The sequence below is a fragment of the Rhinoderma darwinii genome, chromosome 4 (genome assembly GCF_050947455.1).
Source record: "Rhinoderma darwinii isolate aRhiDar2 chromosome 4, aRhiDar2.hap1, whole genome shotgun sequence".
NCBI classification, from domain to species: Eukaryota; Metazoa; Chordata; class Amphibia; order Anura; family Rhinodermatidae; genus Rhinoderma; species Rhinoderma darwinii.
Genome location: NC_134690.1, coordinates 323,169,957 through 323,192,232, shown reverse-complemented (window position 1 = coordinate 323,192,232; position 22,276 = coordinate 323,169,957). Strand labels below are relative to the sequence as shown.

The window sequence follows — 22,276 nt, the reverse complement described above, 5'->3', positions numbered from 1 at the left end:
AAAGAAAAACAAAACAAAAAACAATGTATGCCTCTGTATGGCATTGGAGGTACAGTAGGGCCCCATAGACGTCCTTGTGCATAATGCAAGAAAAAAAGAGGGAAAAAACATGACCAATTAAGATATGCTGGCCCTTAGCAATACCTCAAACAGAGCTGTTCCAATGGGATTCGATGGATCTCTGGTGGTTGCTGCTCTAAAAGCTGATGCTCGTAGTGGTGGCTGGTGAAGAGGTGAAAACACACTCCAGAGGCTACTCGCCCAGCTCTTCCTCTCCTTTGTATGGCATTGGCTCGAGACACCCAAGTGTCTTCAAGACTCTCCATGCTCTTACCTGGGTCATACCTAGGAAGCAGATAATGTTAACATCTTCACGTTAGTTGCAGCAGATGGAAAAAAAAATTATATATACCTCTAACACAGCAATGTTTTATTAGGATCTCAGGTAAGCCATCGATTGGACTGTCTATGGCAGCGCAAAAGGTTCACAAACGCATGCAACGCAAACCATGATATGGTGCATCTGTAAAGCACTATATTCTCCCATCACCACAATTTTTTTTCTCAAGTATGCCATATGAAGCCATATAAAATCGGAGTCACAAACAGGTATAGAATTGGCCTGTAGCAGTCTATGGGTGCACAATGCAAATAAATATATATAATTTTGACAATGTGATTTTCTGTTTTGTTTTTTTTTATATATATAATCTATCTCGCACTGGTAAAATTAACCTAGTCTAAAAATTCTAGACTGTTCATGTCTTTGACGGTGGGCAAACTTACAAAATCAGCAAGGGATCAAATACTTATTTCCTTCACTGTATATATAATATTTCAATACCTTTTCTCTCTCATCTTGCCCGAGTCAATCACATACACAACATCATCAATGGTGATAGAAGTTTCAGCAATGTTGGTGGAGATTATTATCTTTGTAACCCCTAGCGGTGGTTTTATGAAGACTGCCTGCTGTTCCTCACTGGATAAGGATGAGTGTAGGGGGTAAATGACACACCTGTCGAAGGAATCAGACCATATTAATTGATCACAATGTTATTATCTGTTTGGTTGTTAGGATCGTATATAACATATGTAATGAAACGTTTACCTTTTATTACGTCTGTTACTAAACAAGGCATTTGATTGCAACTGTTCATACAGCATTTTGATTTCTGCAAGACCGGGCAGAAATACTAAAACAGCACCTAATACAAAAAAAAACGTATCAATTTTGAGTACATAATGGGATTGTTTTGGATGCATATACACATTGCAGCCTGTGATCATAAGATGACTGCCTACTAAAACAGGATGTGGGGGGGGGGGGGGGTCATCTTCTCACTGCATTTACCATTAAAGGGGTTGTCCCACAATTAAGTTTTACATTTATCTATTAGATCATGCAAAAAGAAAAAAAAAATGTCATTTGGAATTGGTTTTAAAAAAAAAGCTTTCTCGTCACAATATTGCCGTTATATATTTGTAATGGTTTAATCAATGTTTATTAACACATATTAATACCAGCATAGTAACATAGCTTATATGTACAGTATTTAAAAATATTCTATTTTGTAAGTAACATTTCCATCTAAACATCAGACAAATTAATAGACAAAACAACAACACGAAACTCTAGGAAGAGAGGGGGGAAAAACAAAAAACAAAAAACAAAAAAAAAGGAAAAGGAGTGAGAGTGGTGTGTCGAAGTGGAGGTCAGCCTGAGTTAGAAACCCAGGTTTCGAAGGCTTTGGATTCATATGAGCCAAGACCTCCAAGTGACATAGAATGTTTGGTCCTGACCGGAATTGTTGATCAGTAACTCCCCTATTCAATGTATATTAGAGAATTCGGAAACCCATTCTGACAGGGACGGGGTTGTTGTCGATTCCAAGTGTCTCAGAATCACCAATCTAGCGGCCTGTAGAAACAAAAAGTTAAGCTGTCCGGCAACATGGATAGAAGGGCCATAGCTGGGGTCCAGGAGACGTGATCATCAGTAACCTGGGTGCACAGTGTTTTCCAAAAAGGAGCAAGTCTACATCTCCACCACCTGTGGGGGGACGTAGTCCAGAGCCAAGGTGGCTTAGATTGGCAGCATGAGTGCTGCTGGCCTCCTTGGTTGCTCCCTCTGCAGGTGCAGCGGCATTGGTTGACATGGGATACTACACTTGGTTGAGTAGGAACTCGCGTGAAAGAAGTCGCCGTGAAGTGGCAAGTGGGTTATACAGTTTGATCAAAATGTTTACTAAGAACCTCATGTTCAGACATTTTATTTTGCTGAGCCGCAATAGATCAAGTATAGCAAGTGGATGCGGTCCAGGTTTACTTTTGTCCCATGTGGATATCTACATGTCCACCATATATGCGAGTACCTACCTCGTCCCCACATCTCCAGCAGACCCCAATATATTTCCCATAAACGCTCAAGCGTCCTGTACTACGGAGATAAATGTTGATAATTTTTCTCCTCTAGTCTAAAGGAGACAGAGGACTTATGAGTGAAAGCGAGTGCCTTCATCCAGCCCACTGAATCAAATGATCACTCCATTTCTAGTTCCCAAGCTCTGATAAATGGAACAAGGGAAGTCATCTCAACGCCATTCAACAGCAGTGCATACAACAATGATTCCAAGAGGGAAGGGGAGTTTGGTTGGTAACAGAAGTACTCAAAATGTGTGAGATATCTGTATACAGCAGAGGCTGAGCCAAGCCTCGATAAACATTACTTACACGTTATGGCGCCCACTGCTGTTCTTTAGATTTCCTCAAAGAACGTCCACCTAACGTCTTCAGTGCAAACAAAAAAAAACCCACTTCTAGAGCACAGATTCTTATTGGTTGGCCAGCACAATAGCAGCAATCACTCTGCCAACTATGAAGGATTGGGGCGGTGGGATTAATGCAACTGGACATGTGTGACCACCAGTACTGGAAACAAAAGGTGGATGTACTGAGAGGGAATCAAAACACCACCAGGGACAACTTAAACAAGTATGTAACAGCAATATCTAGACACTGGAGTATTTTTTTTAAAATGATTCTAATTGAAAAATTGTGATTCTATCCTCCAACAGAGAAATGTAACATTGAATCGTGGGAACAACCACTTTAACATTGATACAATTTTTGGAGATTAGCTTTGCACCATATCTTATGCCATAGCAGGACTACCCAACTATCAGCTACAGTATATGGGTAGTATATCAATATTACTTGAATCTTGTGGGTACTATATTCTAGATTCTAGGTTCTAGAATCAAGACCTACAGGGGAATCCAAACTTACGTGCACCAGGAATAGGAGAGAATGGGGGCTGTCCAGGCAATTACAAAGCTTTACAATATTATAGATTAGATAAGGTTGAAAATAATTATGTATTAAAATAAAATAAAAACTTGTGTTGGAGGAGAGGTTGTTCAGATACATTTGAAAGAGACTGGTCCTTTTAGGCTGATTCCCAATCACCTGTTCAGTGGTTGTTCCGACTTTAATCAATTATTTATATGGTCTCCCCCAAGCGGCTGATACGAAACAATGGGGGACGTTTATTAACACAGTTTCTGCATTATAAAGAATGGCTAGTATGCAGTAAATTATGGCACACCATATTTATGAAAAATCCACAACACTTTAATGGGGCTTTCTGGTTTTATGTAAATAAAGCTTATTCTTTGTATAATGGAAAGCTATACAACTTTCTAATAGTTTGGGTCATTGATTGAAAAACATCATTCCAGGGCAGAAAACCTATCCTGACTGTTTCAATTACCTGGCGTCAAGATCTTGAAAACGATGAGGAATCAATAAAAAAAAAGTATATAAGTATATTAGAAAGTTTAAATAACTTTTTATTACACAGTGAATAAACTTTATTTACATAGTACCCGCTAACAATACATAACACTACAAATAACAAATGTAGTTTGTGGCAGTAAATGGGTAATGGCTTTTCAAGTCGTACCAAGTGAGATTTATTTAGGGAAGTTTTCGGTCACTTTTCTAGTATTCATTAGACAGCACTATATTCTCCAGCCGGTGTGCACCTTATTAGGGGAGATGATGCACGTAATATGACTGATGTACCTTGGACTAGTATTCTTAATGTCCCTCGTGGTTTCTTTTGCTATGCAAATGTACTTATCAAAAGAGTGAATGGAAAGGAAATGTGTGTATGTATGAGGATTAGGATGGTGGTTCTTCATTGTAAATTGAGGTTTGATTCATTTCGCCAATTTACTAACCTGGTGGATAAGAGTGATCTCCACTGACTATCCATTCCAACAGAGCTTCTATCAAATCTAAATTTATTTTGTCCAAATCCATAGCAGACATGGTTTTAATAACGGATTTACTAACACCTGTGATTAGAAAAAAATAAAATATATAAAAAAAAATCAAGACAGAAAACAAACCTTTGCATTTACTATAAGCATCACGCATATATTACAGCAAAAAATAAGGACACACTTGTTAACACAGTGTTAGGGCCTGATCACATCAGCGTTCGGCTTCCATTTATCGGTTCCGTTCAACCATTTCGTCAGAGGAACTGATGAACGGAAACTATCGCTTCCATTTGTATTACCATTGATTTCAATGGTAATGCTTCTGTTTCAGTATGTTTCTGTTCCGTAAAGTTTCATGTTTTTTTCAGGGAAACAATAGTACGGTCAACTGCGTTATTGTTTACGTGAAAAAAAACAAAAACTTTACTGAATGGAAACAAACGGAAACCTACTGAAACAGAAGCATTACCACTGAAATCAATGGTAACGCAAACGGAAGTGATAGTTTCCGTTCATCAGTTCCTCTGACAGAAAGGGTGAACAAAACCTGAACGCTGTTGCAAACAGGCCCTAAAACGTTTTTTTCTGTCAATATGCAACACTCTTGTTTAGTTGCAACACCGCCCTGCTGGTAGCGCATTTAGCCTACATGTCTACTTGTATGTCAATAAAGAAATATAATAACGTAATATATGGCATCTGGTACCCCTATGAGATATTATAAATCAGAGTAGAAGTCACCAAGAAGTACTATGACTACATCAAAGCATAAAGCAGCAGGCTGAGTGCATTCATACCGGTCACAGAACTCAGAAGTACACCTCAGCTGCTGCACAGCCACTTTTTGAACGCTACAGGAACAAAAAAAGGTGATTATTCAATTGCTTTGCAGCAGCTGAAACAGAGTACCATATAATACATACTGCAGCTGCTGAAGAAGCTCTTTTTTTTAAAAGAGAAGGAACACTACATGTTGATCAATCAGTGGTTGACTCTACAGAAGGAGCTTCCTACAAATGTGATCTGTGACAGACTACTACTAGTACCCTTTGTACTACTGGAGGAAGAGATAAACAGCAGCTATATAGCACCACTCATCTCATACATGTATAAACCCTAAGCCCTTATGCACACTACAGGGTTTCCTGGCCGTGTGACGGCCGTTCAAAAAACGGCCATCACACGGCTGCAGTAGGAGCAATAGACCCCTAATGGGGCTATTCACACGACCGATTTTTTGGGACATTCCCTATTTTTGGGCCGTTCTCCCGGCCCCCATAGAAGTCTATGGGGCCAGGTAATACACGGCCATCACTTGAATGTGTCCCGAGTGACGGCCGTGTCTTCCGTCGCTCGCGCTCTCCTTCTCCTCCTCACAGTGCGAAGTGCATGTGAGGAGGAGGGTATTTTTTTTGCTCCCTGTAGGAGCGGAATCCCCAATCCCCGGCCATAGCTTCGGCAACTCTATGGCCAGGGATTGGGGATTCTGCTCCAGCAGAAGTCCCTGACTTCACGGTGTACACAGTGACTTCAGGCACTTCTGAAGCGGAATCCTCGACCCTGTGGCCGGTGACTCCGCTCCAGAGGTCCCTGACTTCACGGTCCATATCTGGACATTGAAGTCAGGGACTTCTCCTGGAACAGTGGCGCTATCTACAGACAGGTAGGTGGGGAGGAGGTGCCATCTATGCGGGCGGGGGGTGCTGTGTAGAACTACCCGCGGGGGGCTGTGTGGCACAACCCGCAGGGGGCTGTGTGGCACAACCCGCAGGGGGCTGTGTGGCACAACCCGCAGGGGGCTGTGTGGCACAACCCGCAGGGGGCTGTGTGGCACAACCCGCAGGGGGCTGTGTGGCACAACCCGCAGGGGGCTGTGTGGCACAACTCCCAGGGGGCTGTGTGGCACAACCCGCAGGGGGCTGTGTGGCACAACTCCCAGGGGGCTGTGTGGCACAACTCCCAGGGGGCTGTGTGGCACAACTCCCAGGGGGCTGTGTGGCACAACCCCCAGGGGGCTGTGTGGCACTACCCCCAGGGGGCTGTGTGGCACAACCCCCAGGGGGCTGTGTGGCACTACCCCCAGGGGGCTGTGTGGCACTACCCCCAGGGGGCTGTGTGGCACTACCCCCAGGGGGCTGTGTGGCACCACCTACAGGGGACTGTGTGGCACCACCTACAGGGGACTGTGTGGCACCACCTACAGGGGGCTGTGTGGCACTACCTACAGGGGACTGTGTGGCACTACCTACAGGGGACTGTGTGGCACTACCTACAGGGGACTGTGTGGCACTACCTACAGGGGACTGTGTGGCACTACCTACAGGGGACTGTGTGGCACTATCTACAGGGGGCTGTGTGGCACTACCTACAGGGGGCTGTGTGGAGTTACCTACAGGGGGCTGTGTGGCACTACCTACAGGGACCTGTGTGGCACTACCTACAGGGACCTGTGTGGCACTACCTACAGGGACCTGTGTGGCACTACCTACAGGGACCTGTGTGGCACTACCTACAGGGACCTGTGTGGCACTACCTACAGGGACCTGTGTGGCACTACCTACAGGGACCTGTGTGGCACTACCTACAGGGAGCTGTGTGGCACTACCTACAGGGAGCTGTGTGGCACTACCTACAGGGAGCTGTGTGGCACTACTTACAGGGGGGCTGTGGCAGCATCTACAGAGGGCAGTGTGTGGCATTATCTACAGAGGGAAGTGTGTGGCAAAAATGTACAAATTAAATTCATCCGATTTTAAAACGGACAGGGAAAAAAAACTGATGCAAAACTGGTCAAAATCGTCCGTCAAAGACGGCAACACTGCCCGGAAAGGAATCGGAACGGATGCAAACCAGCTGGGAAAGACGGCCGATTTTATCGGCCGACACACGGACCCTGTCGTGTAAATAAGGCGGAATTCACACGACAGGGTTTCCCGGCCGGCACCCCCTAATGGGGCTAGTCACACGACCGATTTTTGGACGGGCCGGGAAAACCGGCCATCAAAAAATGGGACATGCCCTATTTTCGGCCGGGTACCCGGCATCCATAGAAGTCTATGGAGCCGGGTAATACACGGCCATCACCGGAATGTGTCCCGTGTGATGGCCGGGTCTACCGTCGCTTGCGCACTCTCTCCTCCTCCTCACAGTGCAGAGGGCATGTGAGGAAGAGGAGGGTCTTTTTTTGCTCCCTGTAGAAGTCGGAATCCCCAATCCCCGGCCGGGGATTGTTGATTCCGCTACAGGAGAAGTGAGTGACTACACTGTCCATATATGGACACAGCGAGGTCACTCACTTCTGCAGCGGAATCCCCGACTCTATGGCCGGGGATTCCGCTACAGGAGAAGTGCGTGACTACACTGTCCATATATGGACACAGCGATGTCACTCACTTCTGAAGCGGAATCCCCGACGCTATGGCCGGGGATTCCGCTACAGGAGAAGTGAGTGACTACACTGTCCATATATGGACACAGTGACATCACTCACTTCTGAAGCGGAATTACCCGACCTGTGGCAGGGAATTCCTCTCCAGGAGAAGTCAGTGACTACACTGTCCATATATGGACATTGAAGTCAGTGACTTCTCCTGGAATGTGGGGGGGGGGGGGATGGGTGCAATCTACAGGGGACTTGGTGGCAACCCCTACAGGGGACTGGGTGGCATCACCTACAGGGGACTGGGTGGCATCACCTACAAGGGGCAGGGTGGCATTACCTATAGGAGCAGGGTGGCATTACCTATAGGGGTCAGGGTGGCATTACCTACAGGGGGCAGGGTGGCATTACCTACAGGGGGCAGGGTGGCATTATCTACAGAGAGCTGTGTGTGGCAACAAATTGAAATGAAATTCATCCGATTTTAAAACAGACAGGGAAAAAAAACGGATGCAAATCGGGTCCAAATCGGCCTGTAAAAACGGCAACACGGCCCGAAACGGAATCGGAACGGATACAAACCGGCCGGGAAAATCGGCCAAAAACGGCCGATTTTCACGGCCGACACTCGGACCCTGTCGTGTGAATGAGGCCTAAGTACGGACATCAGAACGTCAGGTTTATACAATTGTTATTATTTATAGACATTTTAATGGAAAATGTTCATTGACGTGTATTATAATAAAGCCAGACAGAACCTAACAGAAAAACGGTAATTATAAATAGGTGAATATCTACCGGTAATTAAAGACGTGAGAAAATAATTGAGTCTTAGCTGATAATTTTTAACCGCTGTACATATACGCAAAGATTATAAGTAACAATCGAAACAATTGCCCATTTGTTAATGATGATTAGTTTGTCTATAGTGTAAAAAATGATTGGTTGCCCCTTTGAAAAAAACTATTGTGTGATCATTCAGTGACTACTATTATTACGTACATTATTGTTTAGCTGTTCTAATAGGCTGCAGGGAATCTGGCTGTGTGGGCTCACATTCTGCTCTGGAACCCATGGCTTAAAGCGGATCTGCTTTCAAATTTTGTGGTTTGCTTCAGGCAAGCTTTGGCTACACGGATAATATTACAACAAAACACTTGTTACACAATAGCTGATTATACAACGATTTCCTACTCAGCATCCTATACAACCCTAATAGAGGTTATTGTACTTAAGTGTCTTACGGCTGTAACGGGTTGAGAGCTCCTTGAAACTCAGCTGCTGATCTGACATGCTGTCCTTCACTGTCCTGGTGTCCTGCAAGCTCAGGATTGAGTTCATATCCTGATCTAATTCTTCAAGAACTTCTCCATAACTCTTCCCCTTCTTTCCTTTAGAAGACTCCTGTGCATACGAATGCTTAGAAGATCGATGGTAGGGGCTTCCGTCTTCTAGCACATACCTGCGATGTTGAGGTACAGGTAGTGTGAATTGCATGTGATAATAAATAATATCACTTGTATAAAGTATTTAATAGTTAATATTATGGAGGTTCACTTTAACCGGTTCAGGATGGACTATTTTGTGCCTTCTGGACCAGACACAGTTTAAACACTTTTAGCATGCGTTAAACGGCTAGAACTTTTTTATTTGTTGGGCTAGTGACGTGATTTTTTTCGTAGACAATGCAGGTTTCATCATTTGTATACACATTTTTTTGCTATTTCAGAATTTCTAGGCTTAAAGTTTGAAAATAGTAAAAATATAGGCTTTTTTACTTTTCAGCTAATTTTGTCTGGTAATAATTTAGTTTTACCCTAAAATATACCTTTTATTTGTGATAGTCATTGTCTACTGTAAATTTTGATATATGACGTTTTTTTTGGGTGGGTATTTTATGTGTGTTTATTATTAAAAACTTTTTGCACTTTATTTTACCTTTTTTTTTATTATTATGATGATGATCTGTCCTCAAAAAGGTCAGAAAAGTCCTTTGGGGGACTTGATTTATTAATTTTTCTTCTTTTACACCTTATTTTTCCACTGTAACTGTGGCTGCACAGCAGCCCTTTTATAGGGAAATCAGCCCTCATATAGTGACTATTGCCACGAATAGGCTGCTGCCTCTATTCCTATACACAGTGCTCATTGAGCGCTGTGTACAAGTGATCAGAGAAGACAGAAGCAGCAAAAGCTTCTTCTATCTTCTCCTCAGGGTCCCCGGCAGTTACTTACTCGGGCAGCAAGCTAAAACCGCACCCCGACCGCCAGACGTTTATAAGCAGCCGGCGGACGGGAACCAGTTAAACAGAATGAAAGCTGCACCATTCCATTATGGCACAATCATGGATTGAGGGTTCACATATTTTCTGTAAATAGAAAGACACAAAAGCGGGAGATTTATATAATTGAAATGAACGAAACTCATTTCTCAGAGGCCCTTTGAAAAAGAAAAGGTTGGAAGCTATAAGCAACTACTCTGTTTCCCTAGTTTTTATAAATCTCCACCCCCCCCCCCCCCCCCCCATCATTCCCCTTCTCTCACTTATAGGTGTGAACTAATGAGATTGTGATCTTGTCACCCACGACGCCCAGTACAATAGAAAGGATCTTACTCTTTGTAACGTGAACAACACAGCTTTTGTTTTAGAGTTCCTTTTACCCCATGCAGGGTACTTGGCTTACACTCTTTTATAACATGCTAACACATAAATATAAACATAAAAAGACATTTGCCAAGGTCATATGGACTTTATAGAGGGTCTCCCGGTCTGGCAGACCCGGCGCGTCCTTGCATTATAAGGACGGCCATTCATTTGAAGCTGTAATGCTACATTTCTCGTGCAGCGGCAGCTGCAGGGGAAATGGGTGGCTGGCCGATGCTTCCCCAGCGATAACAGCTGATCGCAGAGAAACTGACTTCTTTATAAAGGGGGGGCTGTTTCATGAAGAGTTTTAGACTTCACCTTGTTTTAGCAATGGCATCTTCCAGGAAATATTGGTCCACTGGAAAAGTACGACCTGAAATATAAAACACATTTAGTCACATTATATGAAATACACAATTGATGCATTCAGTCTAGTAAAAATGATTGCGTTCAAAATTATCACAACCTATGGAGGTCAGTGTTAGTTTCAGGCAACCTTTTGCACTTTTTTTTTTACCAAGATAAAAACTAAAAGCGCCCCTAAAAGCTCAACCAATAACAGGTATTGAAGCATTTGCCATTATAACTAACTAAACACTGTTGTAATACCTAGTGAAGGGTCTGAGGGGGGGGGGGGGGGGGGGGTGAAAGACACAGGGATTCAAAAAGCATACAAAAACATGCACCACCCACTCAGGCCTGCACTACACTGTAACAGTTTTACCTGGATTGCTCCTTTAAACAGCCCCACAGTGCCCCCTAGAAGTGCCAGCTACCCAGTGCTGCGCATAACCGCACCCCCCAAACACTGTCTCCTCATTAGTGTCAGCAACACAGTGTTCCCATATTAGTACCTACTGCTCTGCGCTCCTCTACTGACATGGAAGGTACATATGGGCAACCAGAGGTGGTTACATTTATCTTCCAAGACCTGCACAGATATCCCCCTTTCTGTGCTCTGCATTAGAAGGATGCAGTATGTCTGTGTCCTAACGGTTGGGGCTGCACCGAATGGCATTGCGAGCCACAGGTTGTGAACCAGGGGCATTGCTAGGGTCTTAAAAGCTCAGGGGAACAAGACTCGAGACATATATTTATCCCCACCCCGAGAAAAAACATCATTTTACATACATATTGGAGACAGCATATCTATAAGACTAATTCTCCTATAGTTTCACCGCTGGATAGAATTGGATTCATTGTCTCAGCAGACAGTATCATACATGATAGGCTTAGATACATGGCCCAGCAGACAGTATCACACATGACAGACTTAGATACAGGGTCCCAGCAGTAAGTATCCTTGTACTAACAAGTCCATCCCCAAAAAATTTATGCGTGTATATATATATATATATACACATACACACACACATACATACACACACACACACATATTTTGACCCCATAGCTATTGATAAACTTAGATACAGCGGCTCAGCAGATAGTATCACATATGATTGGATTAGATACAGTTGTTTCGCAGACAGTATCACACACGATAGGCTTAGATAAAGGGTCCAGCTCGCTGACATTGCAGCTCCAGCGCTGGACCCAGGAAAAGGTAAGAATAAGAATTGCTTTACTTTTTTTTGTTTTACAACATTTTTTTGGTGTGTTTTTTTTTTACAGGTTCGGTTGTTGGACTGCGTCGTATTCAAGGACTACTTCAATTACGGCTTTTTTTTATTCTCAATAAAATGGTTAACGGTGGTTGTGTGTGTATTTTTTATTTCAATTTAATATTTTTTCTATGTTCTAGTATTTTTTTAAACTTTATTACTACCACCTTAGTAATGGCCACTGGCTGGTTGACATCGTCCATTACTAAGGTGGGGCGTAATGTTGACACTAACCCCCATATTACCCTGGCACCCACTGCCACCAGGGTTGCCGGTAAGACTCTGGTATGATCCAGTACCCAACCATCTGTAGTGATGGCAGCGCACTGTGGCGGCCGCAGGCCGGTATGATTAGGCTGGGAAAGCCCAAAAACAGTGGCCCTTCCCATCCTGGTAATGCTAGCCTGCTGCTGGTATGTTGTATCTGGCTAGTTATGAACCTCTGGTGGCGGTGTGTACCGGGGTAATAATGGGGGGTTAGTGTTAGCCTTTTCACCAGCTAACATTAAGCCTTAGTAATGGACATTGTCAATCAGCCAGCGGCCATTACAAAGGCGGTAGTAATAAAGTTTAAAAGAAAATAAAAAAAAGACATGGACAAAATATTTTATTGAAATAAAAATAAAAAAAAAACACAACCCTCATTAACCATTTTATTGAAAATAAAAAAAGCAGTCATTGAAATAGTCCTCGAATCCGACGTAGTCCAACATCCGAACCTGTAAAAAAACACAATCACAAAAAAAAACCATTAGTAACACAGGTGGTAGGATTAGATACAGGGCGCGAGTAGACAGTAATCTTATACTGTATAAGATAACGGTCTGCTGGGGCCCTGTATCTAAGCCTGCTATGTGGTAGGCTTAGATACAGGGCCCATCAGAAAGGATCATACATGGCCATGTATCTAAGCCTAACATGTAGTAGGCTTATAAACAGGGCCCAGCAGACAGGATCACACATGTGTGATCCTGTCTACTGAGCCCTCTATCTAAGCCTACCACATGCTAGGTTTAGATACAGGGACCCAGCAGACAGTAATCTTATACAGTATTAGATTACGGTCTGCTGGGCCCTGTATCTAAGCCTACTATGTGGTAGGCTTAGATATAGGGCCCATCAGACAGGATCATACATGGTAGGCTTAGATACATGGCCATGTGGTAGGTTTAGATACAGGGTCCATATGTGATACTGTCTGTTAGACCCTGTATCGATGCCTACCACAAGGTAGGCTTAGATACAGGACCCCAGCAAATAGTAATGTTACGCTTAGAGTATGTTCTCACGACCAAGTTTCAGACGTAATTCGGGCGTTTTACGCCCCGAATTACGTCTGAAAAAACGGCTCCATTACGCCGACAAACATCTGCCTATTACTTTCAATGGGTTTTACGATGTATTGTGCCGACGACCTGTCATTTTACACGTCGCTGTCAAAAGACGGCGCGTAAAAAAGAAGTGCAGGACACTTCTGGGACGTAATTGGAGCCGTTTTTCATTGACTCCATTGAAAAACAGCTCCAATTACGTCCGTAATGGACGCCGCGAAAAACGCGAGTACGAGGAATTTCGCCTGAAAACAGCTCCGTAATTTCAGACGTATTTTGCGCTGTCGTGTGAACATACCCTTACCCTCCTCTCCAGCTACGGGTGCAGCAGATGTCCTGACACCATCCCGCGTTGCGACATCATGCGAGCGGCGCACAGAGTCATGACGCGAGAAGACATCAGGACTTCCCCTGCGCTCGTGAAGGAGCGCAAGTATAGTGTCATTACTATAGTAACAGGGGCCCATGTATTTTATTACTTCAGCCCCAGTTACTATAGTAACTTTTTATAGATGAAGTGCGGAGGCCGCGGCCCCCCATGGCTTCGGGGCCCGGTCGAAATTGCGACTGCTGCGACCGCTAAAGCTGCACCATTGAATGTGGCAGTCGCCTGGGGCACAGGGCCAAATATCCGGGGCTTGGGCCTGTTGTGAATTTTATGTCCAGTGGGTTCATGTGTTATGACGGTAATTTTTTTTTAGCAGCTTTCATTAATATTATTTGTTGTACCTCTCGCTGACTTTTATCTTATGACGAAGATTAGTTTAGGACTAGATATGCAAACTAAGATGGACATTTAAACCTTATAGCTTCCTATTTAAAAGGGTTGAACGATCATGCCATATGGAAAGAAAGGCTCTTGCTCTGGCGGACTCAATGGGACCATGCTCACCCATTACTTTGAACCGATGCCAAGTAATACCATGGTTGCAGAGCAAAAATGTGGCCACCTATAGATACATCAACTAATGGCCGGCAATTTTAACTATAGGACACGCTGCAATGGGTTGTTATTTAGCTCCCTACACTTGCACTTTATGCCTATATTATTGCATTATATCTTATTTATATGTTCATCTAGTTTTATTACTTGTTTTATGATTAGACTAATACTAGAATGACTTCAACTCTTACCAGGTATGTGTATAACTGGACACCCAAAGAAGTACCGTGAAAAGAGCTCAGCATTCACGGTGGCGCTCATGAGCAAGATTTTTAGCTCTGGTCTCTGAACCATGACATCTTTCAACACTAAAAGCAGAAAGTCACTGGATACAAAAATAAATAAAAAAAATTAAAAGAAAGATGAAAATTCACTGCTTCATAAAGAAAAGCAAGATGTAGAGCTTCCTGTTAATGGCACAGGGAAATATGATTGTTAGGACTCGTACAGAGGACCAATTTCTACCTTTCCTCTGTCCGCTCATGGACTTCATCCACAATAACGTGAGTGACACCATGCAAAGTGCTGTCACCTTCAAGCCGCCTCAACAGAACGCCCGTTGTGCAATACAGAAGTCTGGTAGCAGAAGACTGCGAATAGAAGAAAATAGAAGGGTTGTGATTAGTAGGGGTTTTTTTTACTACTTAGATCAACTACCCAACACCCTTTGCAATAATGTTTGGCCGATGCAGCAGATTGGTCAGCTAAATGTATGCGAATAGCTAGTAGCAAAATAATAGTCCTATAAAAATTCCAAACACAGTGACCAAAATAAAAAAAAATAAAAAAAAACACAACACCACATATATACATGAAGACAGTGACCTATGGTATTTACCTTTCCCATTATGAGAAACTCTATACCATGAACGTTGCCTTATGGCATTTAGACTTGCCCAGTGGCAAGCTTATTTCAAGCGTATGGTCACCTAACTCGATGACAGATGTTTTCTATACCATAAATTCATAATCTAAGAAGTAGGCACTCCACTGACCTTAATACTCTCCAGTCTTATCTGATAGCCCACGGAGATGCCGACCCTCTCAGCCCTCTCCTGAGCCACACGTTCAGACACAGAAATGGCAGATATTCTCCGCGGCTGTGTACATACAATATTGGAAACAAGGCTGGAAGATCCTTGAAATGAAGCGTCTAGTATAAATTGTGGAATCTGTGTGGTTTTACCACATCTAGAGAGCAAAGAGTAAAAAGAACAATGACCAAGTCTTATAGAGAAATAAACTTTGGCGCTAATAAAAACATGGCGATTTCTATAGGACCCACCAAAATAACTCGATAATGAAAGCAAGAATTTTTGAACACTTCTTCATGTTGACATTACTAGTGTACAGATATGATCTAGTCTAAGAGCTAAGTATATTCTTAACATTACTGTAGATATTTCTAAGGCTGTGTTCACACTGAGTTTTTTGCAGGAGGAAAATTCCTCCTGCAAAAACTGCTCCAGTAGGGTTTTGCACAGTGGTTTGACAAAAACTCGTCAAGGTTTTTTTTTCCTCTTTCAGATTAATTGAAATGGGGTTTTGGAGGCGGAAACCGCCTCAAGATGGGTCATGTTGCTTCTTTTTACCACGACGAGTTTTTTTTACTCGTGGTAAAAAAACTTGTCTGCCTCCCATTGAAATCAATGGGAGGCATTTTCGGGCGGTTTTTGAGGAGTTTTTTGGCGCGGTTTCTGCCCCAAAAAACTCGTAAAAAAACTCTGTATGCCGTCAGAATACCATCCTCTCTTTATACCTTTGCATTTGGGTTTATTGTGGTCCAGTATTAAACCCAGTCTATCCATCGATATTAATAGCGGGGAAGCGTTAAAAGTTAGGATTGCTTTGCACACAAATTTTGGCTGTATTCAGGCCAATAATTCAATGCAAATATTTTCTATAGAGGCAAAGGTTATTTTGCTAGGATGAAAACAATTTACAGGAAAAAGTAAGTAATGGCAAGTAGCAAAGTAAAACCTAGAATGATAGATTCAGGTCTAAAATCACTGACCTCAACAACAATAACTGAACAAATCAGAATGGCTTTAGGAGAACAGATAATGAAAATCACTGTGTAAACCATGGCGTATATTCAAACACCTTAACCCCTAATGACCGGGCCAGAAAAGGTCTTAATGACCAGATGAATTTTTACGTTTTTGCCATTCTGCCTTTCAGCAGCCATAACTTTTTATTTTTTCATTGACGCGGCTAAATGAGGCCTTGTTTTATGCGGGAGAAATAGTATACTTTTTTTTTCTCGCAGTCTGGGGGTAGAAAAACATCATTTTTACGGCGTGAATATAGGAAAAAGCAATTCTTGGCATAGTTTTTCGTGTTTATTTTTTACCCTGTACCTGTTTCACGCTAAATAACATGCTAAATTAATTCTTCAGGTTACTACGGTAGTGTAGATACCTAATACGTGTACGTTTTTTTTTGTTTTTATGTAATGTAGGGGCAATAAAATATATTTTATGCAAAATAATGACTTTTTTGAGACCCTTTTTTTATTCCTTTTTTTTTTAATCCCATTGAGGGATAACTTTACTTACAACTTTATTTTTACTTATAATGTATTACCATACTGCAGGGCTGACTGCAGATCGATTCCTCGGTCTTTGATCATGTCACCGGTTTTCCGTTGACGAGATCAAAGAGACGAGTTCCCTTTGATCTTGCTGCGGTCACGGACCGTGGCGATCAAAGGGTTAAACAGCTGGCGTTGGAATGTTTTCCGACCTCAGCTGTATTTAGCAGGCTGCTCTAAGATCAGGAGCTGTAAGTTACAGCTCCTACTTAGAGAATGAGCGCTCATCAGCCTCTTCTACAGCGACGCCAAAAGACATCGCTGTAGACTAAGCACCTGCACCGTCTGCCGTCAAAAGACGGTGGGTGGTCATTAAGGATACAGTCTTTTTTTTTAAAAAATTTCACCATCACATTCCAAAACCTATAACATTTTTACTTTTCCGTCGACGTAGCTATATGATGACTTTTTTTTGTGTGCGATGAATTGTATTTTTTTTAATGTCTCCATTTTAAGATACATATAATGTATTGTATAGCTTTAATGATTTTTTTTTGTGGGGGGAGTGGAAAAAAAACCAAAACAATTCCACCATTGTTTTTTTTGTTTTGTTTTTAAGGCATTCACTGTGTGGTATAAATTACACATTAAAGGGTTATTCCCAATATATACTTTAATAGTCAAAGGCCTTGGATTCTAAAAATAATCATATTTCTTAATACCTTATTTTTTCTGTAGTGTAGTTTTTAGAAGTTATGCGCTCCTCGCAACCCCATCTCATGTATTTTGTTGTGGTGGTCATTCCTCAGGAAACGACCATCACCGCCGTTTGCATCTCCCTGTCGCGCCTGCGCGTTTCTCCCTTTTGTCCCCTTGCTTCATACTCAAGAGCACGCCTATCCTACGCCTGCTTACTCTTTCGCCGTCACTTTATCTTCCCCCTGCTCTTCATGATATTTATCATTGACATCTTCAGGCACGTTTAGTAGGTCTGAAGACGTTCAGTTAGTTTATGCTGTTTATAGTGAATGAGTGCTTGATGGAGGCGTTCAGGGAGAGACTGTTACTGCTATGACTGGTTGATTATAGCAACATGAGGAGCGCGCACATAGAGCAAGCAACATTGTGTTTATTACAGCGCCACTTGCTGGAGAAGATAGACACGCCCATATTTCATCAAATCTAGATGAACGAGTGTGATAGAAATGATAAGCTGCTAGGAATAATATTTGCAGTAGAAAAAATGTAATAAGGAAAAAAATTTGTATTTATTAATATCTAAAACATAAAATAAAAAATTAACAGTGAACTTGGGAATAACCCTTTAAGTTTATTCTGCTGGTCAGTATAAATTACGATTATACCAAATATTTACTTTTGCACAATAAAAGCACTTTAAAAAAAATAAAAAAAAATAAAATCACTTGCCATACTGTGAGAGCAAATACTTGAAAAATGTTTCCTTGACAGAGCTGTGTGAGGATTTGTTGTTTTTTTTGCTGGATAAGGTTATGTTTTCATTGGTACCATTTTGGGGTGCATACGACTTTTTGATTGCTTTTTCTGACATTTTTTGAAAGGCGGGATATACAGAAAACAGCAATTCTAGAATTGTTTTTTATTTTTTTACGCTGTTTGCCATGCGGGTTATAGAACGTGTTAAATGTTATAGTTTGAGTCGTTACAGACGGAAAGAAATTCTGTGCACTTTTTCATACATATATTTTGTATTTTTTATTGCGAAAAAAAATATTTATTATTATTATTATTGTTGTTTTTACAGTAGTAATATTTTTAAACATTCTATTTATCTTTTTTTTACATCATTTTTTTTATGGTCCCACTAGAGGATTAGACTGTGTGATCTGCCAGACCGTAATCGCATCGGAGGGAAAGGCTATCAAATTACTTATATGCTGTGGACAGAATAAAAGAGCAGCATAATTCGAGCGAAATGTCGGGTGTATAATACTGCTGGCACTCTAGCAGGAGATGGCGCCGACACAGATGTATAGTTCCCATGATGTAAATGTATGCCATAGGGTGGGAAGGGGTAAAACTTCAGAAGGCTTGTTATACATGCACACAAGGTCGAGACAAAAAACACTAAATCCTGATCACCATGAACACAGACAAGTCCATAATCACAGGATAATACTAACGCTATATTTACACAGAGTTTTTTTCATATTACACACCGAAATCTCTACGAAATATGCATCCCATTGAATTTTCACATGTGGATTAGCCCCATTGAAAGCAGCACATAAAACTTGAATACCGCATAAAAAAAATCCGCCATTAACGCACAGATATCCGATGTGTAATTTCCCTTGAAATCTGCATCATATTTTTTTTCCTCATTTTACTCTTTGTGAACATAACCTTGGGCTGGTTTCACACATGTAGTTTTTGGACCCAAACATGATTGGACATTTAAAAAATAAATTAAAAGGAGAATTTTCCTTTCTTTTCAATCTACTGACTTAGGCCTCATGCACACGACCGTGTTCGGTCCGTGATATACGGTCCGCATGTCGGCCGCTTGTCCCGGACCGTACAAAGTACAGGGAGCCGGGCTCCTAGCATCATACTTATCTATGACGCTAGGTGTCACTGCCTATCCACGTAACTACTGTCACACACTAAAACATGATTACAGTACGGGACAGTAGTTCCGCGGACAGGCAGTGACCCCTATCGTCATAGATAAGTGTGATGCTAGGAGCCCGACTCCCTGCACTGTGTTCGGTCCGGGACATGCAGCCGACATGCGGACCGTATATCACGGACCGAACACGGTCGTGTGCATGGGGCCTTAGTTTAAAAAAACTCCCAAAAAACTGCATGTGTAAATCCAGCATTAGGGTGCCCAAACAAGTAGCAGTGATGAGATTGAGAACTGTTTGATAAAGTCGCACGCAGTTTTTCCATGGATTGCAGATGTTTTGCAATGCCGTTTTCGGGCCGTGCGGTTTGTTCAAGTGAAGCACATGGTATCAACGTGCTTCAATCGAGCAAGCTGCATGGCACGGCCGCTTTGTGTACAGTGCCCTTTAACCCTTCAAAACTCATTAGCACACACAGATAGTTCACATTGAATTAAACCCACCGCACAGGTGAAATACTGAATAATAGGTATTATATTGTCTAATTTTACATTAGTATGTAATAATCTCACTTCTACTGAATTGTTTTTATGAAAATGTGACAGAGATATCCATGTAAGCAACTAGCATTCGCTGGTAAATTTAAAGATTTTGTCTAGTTTGAACAACTGCTTCACAATATGGGTGCAGAGTCAAAAGAGAATCATTTAGGGTGCAGGGGTTGTTACGGAGAATCACTGTTGTAGACCTACTGGAAATGGAATGTTAAAGGAGTTTTCCAAAACTTTGTTCCTTAGGATAGAGCATCAATATCAAAGTCCCGAAAACATTTTTTTTCTTGCAAAAGGGCACATATTCAAAAGATCCCTTCTACGAACTAAGAAAGGTACTACCCAAAGAGGTCAACGGAAAATTTCAAGACTAAAAGCATAAATAAAAAGTGAATAGGCCTTGTAATTTCCTACATCCCTTTCTGCTAATCCGTTTGATTGGCGAAACGTAGTGTGTACAAATGATGCGCTGCTCTCCTGCACTCATTGAGATGTGTGGTGTGTAAACTTACCCTGTCATTCCACATACAACCAGAACCTGATGCTTTGCCAAGCTTTTCAGTATTGCATCTTGCTGCTCCCATGCTGGCAGTTTCATCCTCTCCTGCAGCATGGACTGGTAACTTCGGGAAGCCTAGGAACAGAATACAATTTGTGCCATTTCGTACTTAAAAACACCCCCAAAAGCCAAATCTAAAACAAGTCCAGTAAATCGAAGTCCTTGATTGTCCTCCTTTAGTAGGAACTTGTATTGTGTGGTTGCATGGTTATATCGGTTTCTATGGGGACCACTAGAGCTCACATAGGGGTTGTTTCCCAGCGTTCCTAGACCCCTCATCTATAAAACTGCTCATACATACCCTGGTCTCACACTGCTGCAAATTTGCTGTTCCAGAGGCAAGAAAAGCTAGAAAACAACCCACATATGGGAGCTGTAATGAAAACCATTGGTTCTCATTCAGCTTCACGAAGACAGGTAGAACAAAGAAAGAGCGGAATATAATCTGCAGAAGGGGATGATTCAAGGACTTTAATTTTGGTGGAGGGATTGTTGTGTCCCAAGGCGTCATGCACACTGCCGTATTATGAATCTGTGTCGTGCAGATTTGTAGTTCAGCACCAATAGCTCTATAGGCTCATACCGTACCCGTGTGCATCCGATTTTATTATAGAAAGATGATGCCATAGTACGAAGGTATTACCACATGCCATATTATAGAGGTATTTGCAATGCTTCTACATATGTTGCCTTATTGGGGCACTTGGAGTGACCGCAGGTCCATAATTCAGACCTGAAGGAGACAATGTGTGCCGCCGTACAAAGTCTGTACACACAACTTTGTCATGAGCATGAACCCAAAGGGCCAAATTCCCCAAAATCCTATATATCTGATGAAGACATGATAGCTTAAATTTAGACCTTTTAAAGTCTGCAAATGTTTTCTGTATATTTGATTCACTTAGATGTCCGGCATTTCCATTGCAACTGATCGCCTGTAGAAGACACTGTGTGCAGCCGTACAGTCTTTGCACACAACTTTGCCATGTGCATGAACCTAAAAGGCGAAGGTCCTCAAAATCCTATAGATCTATTGAAGACATGATACCTTAGATTTTCACCTTTTAAAGCCTGTAAAGGTCTTCTAAATATTGGATTCATTTAGATGGCGGGAATGTAATGATGCATTTCCGCTGCACTGATCGCCGCACAGGCTTCTTTTTAATAAGGGGTTCTCTTTGCGAGACAACCCCATGAAAATTTTTTAGAGGATCATTAAATTTTAAATCTGCAATTATGACATCTCCAACATGAAGTGAAAAGTACATGAATCTGTTTACTGACAGGAAGGGCACCAGTTCTAATTTCATTCAAGCTTTATTTAATGTTGGTCTTATTTTTCTGCACAACCCGACAGCCTTCACGAAGAGCATGGGTAGTGTCAGACAATCTAATCCAAATGCAATCAATGGCTGGCTTGCTCTGTGAAATATGGGCGATTTACCTGTTTTGTCTTGAAGTGTTTACAGATCTTGGCATTCTCTGTAAGTAAAGTTTTGGGGTTCATGTATCTTTTGTCCTGCTTTTTCTTGAGGTTGGCATAACTTTCATTTTCTACCACCACTGCCTTTGATTCTAAGTCATCCAATTCATCTTCTTCAGTCTGAGTAACTTTACTAAACTCTGCCTTCACAATATTCAACTCCTTTTTTCCTAGAAACAGAAACATGGCCGGTAGATTGGTACAAATGTTAAGATTATCACAGGGTTATACAACAGGGACCTCCCATTACATTTCATGAATAAATAGAAATCCTGTTACCATTGAAAATGAATCAATCGCCTTAATGCATTTTACTTTGTAAAGCCCCT

At 42.0% G+C, this 22,276-nt stretch overlaps 1 protein-coding gene across 1 annotated transcript in view; it reads right to left on the bottom strand.

The window, feature by feature from the left end:
* The window catches only part of DHX57 (DExH-box helicase 57), a 69,962-nt gene that overhangs the window by 39,927 nt on the left and 7,759 nt on the right, over window positions 1–22,276 (bottom strand). Inside the window, exons 6-16 of the mRNA XM_075862788.1 lie at window positions 21,909–22,117; window positions 20,418–20,539; window positions 15,208–15,403; window positions 14,678–14,802; window positions 14,404–14,537; window positions 10,635–10,689; window positions 8,913–9,130; window positions 4,245–4,361; window positions 1,112–1,208; window positions 845–1,018; window positions 145–345 (exon numbers count right to left, since the gene is read on the bottom strand). Coding sequence (XP_075718903.1) covers window positions 145–345; window positions 845–1,018; window positions 1,112–1,208; window positions 4,245–4,361; window positions 8,913–9,130; window positions 10,635–10,689; window positions 14,404–14,537; window positions 14,678–14,802; window positions 15,208–15,403; window positions 20,418–20,539; window positions 21,909–22,117 — 1,648 coding nt within the window. The remainder of the gene's footprint in view (window positions 1–144; window positions 346–844; window positions 1,019–1,111; window positions 1,209–4,244; window positions 4,362–8,912; window positions 9,131–10,634; window positions 10,690–14,403; window positions 14,538–14,677; window positions 14,803–15,207; window positions 15,404–20,417; window positions 20,540–21,908; window positions 22,118–22,276) is intronic.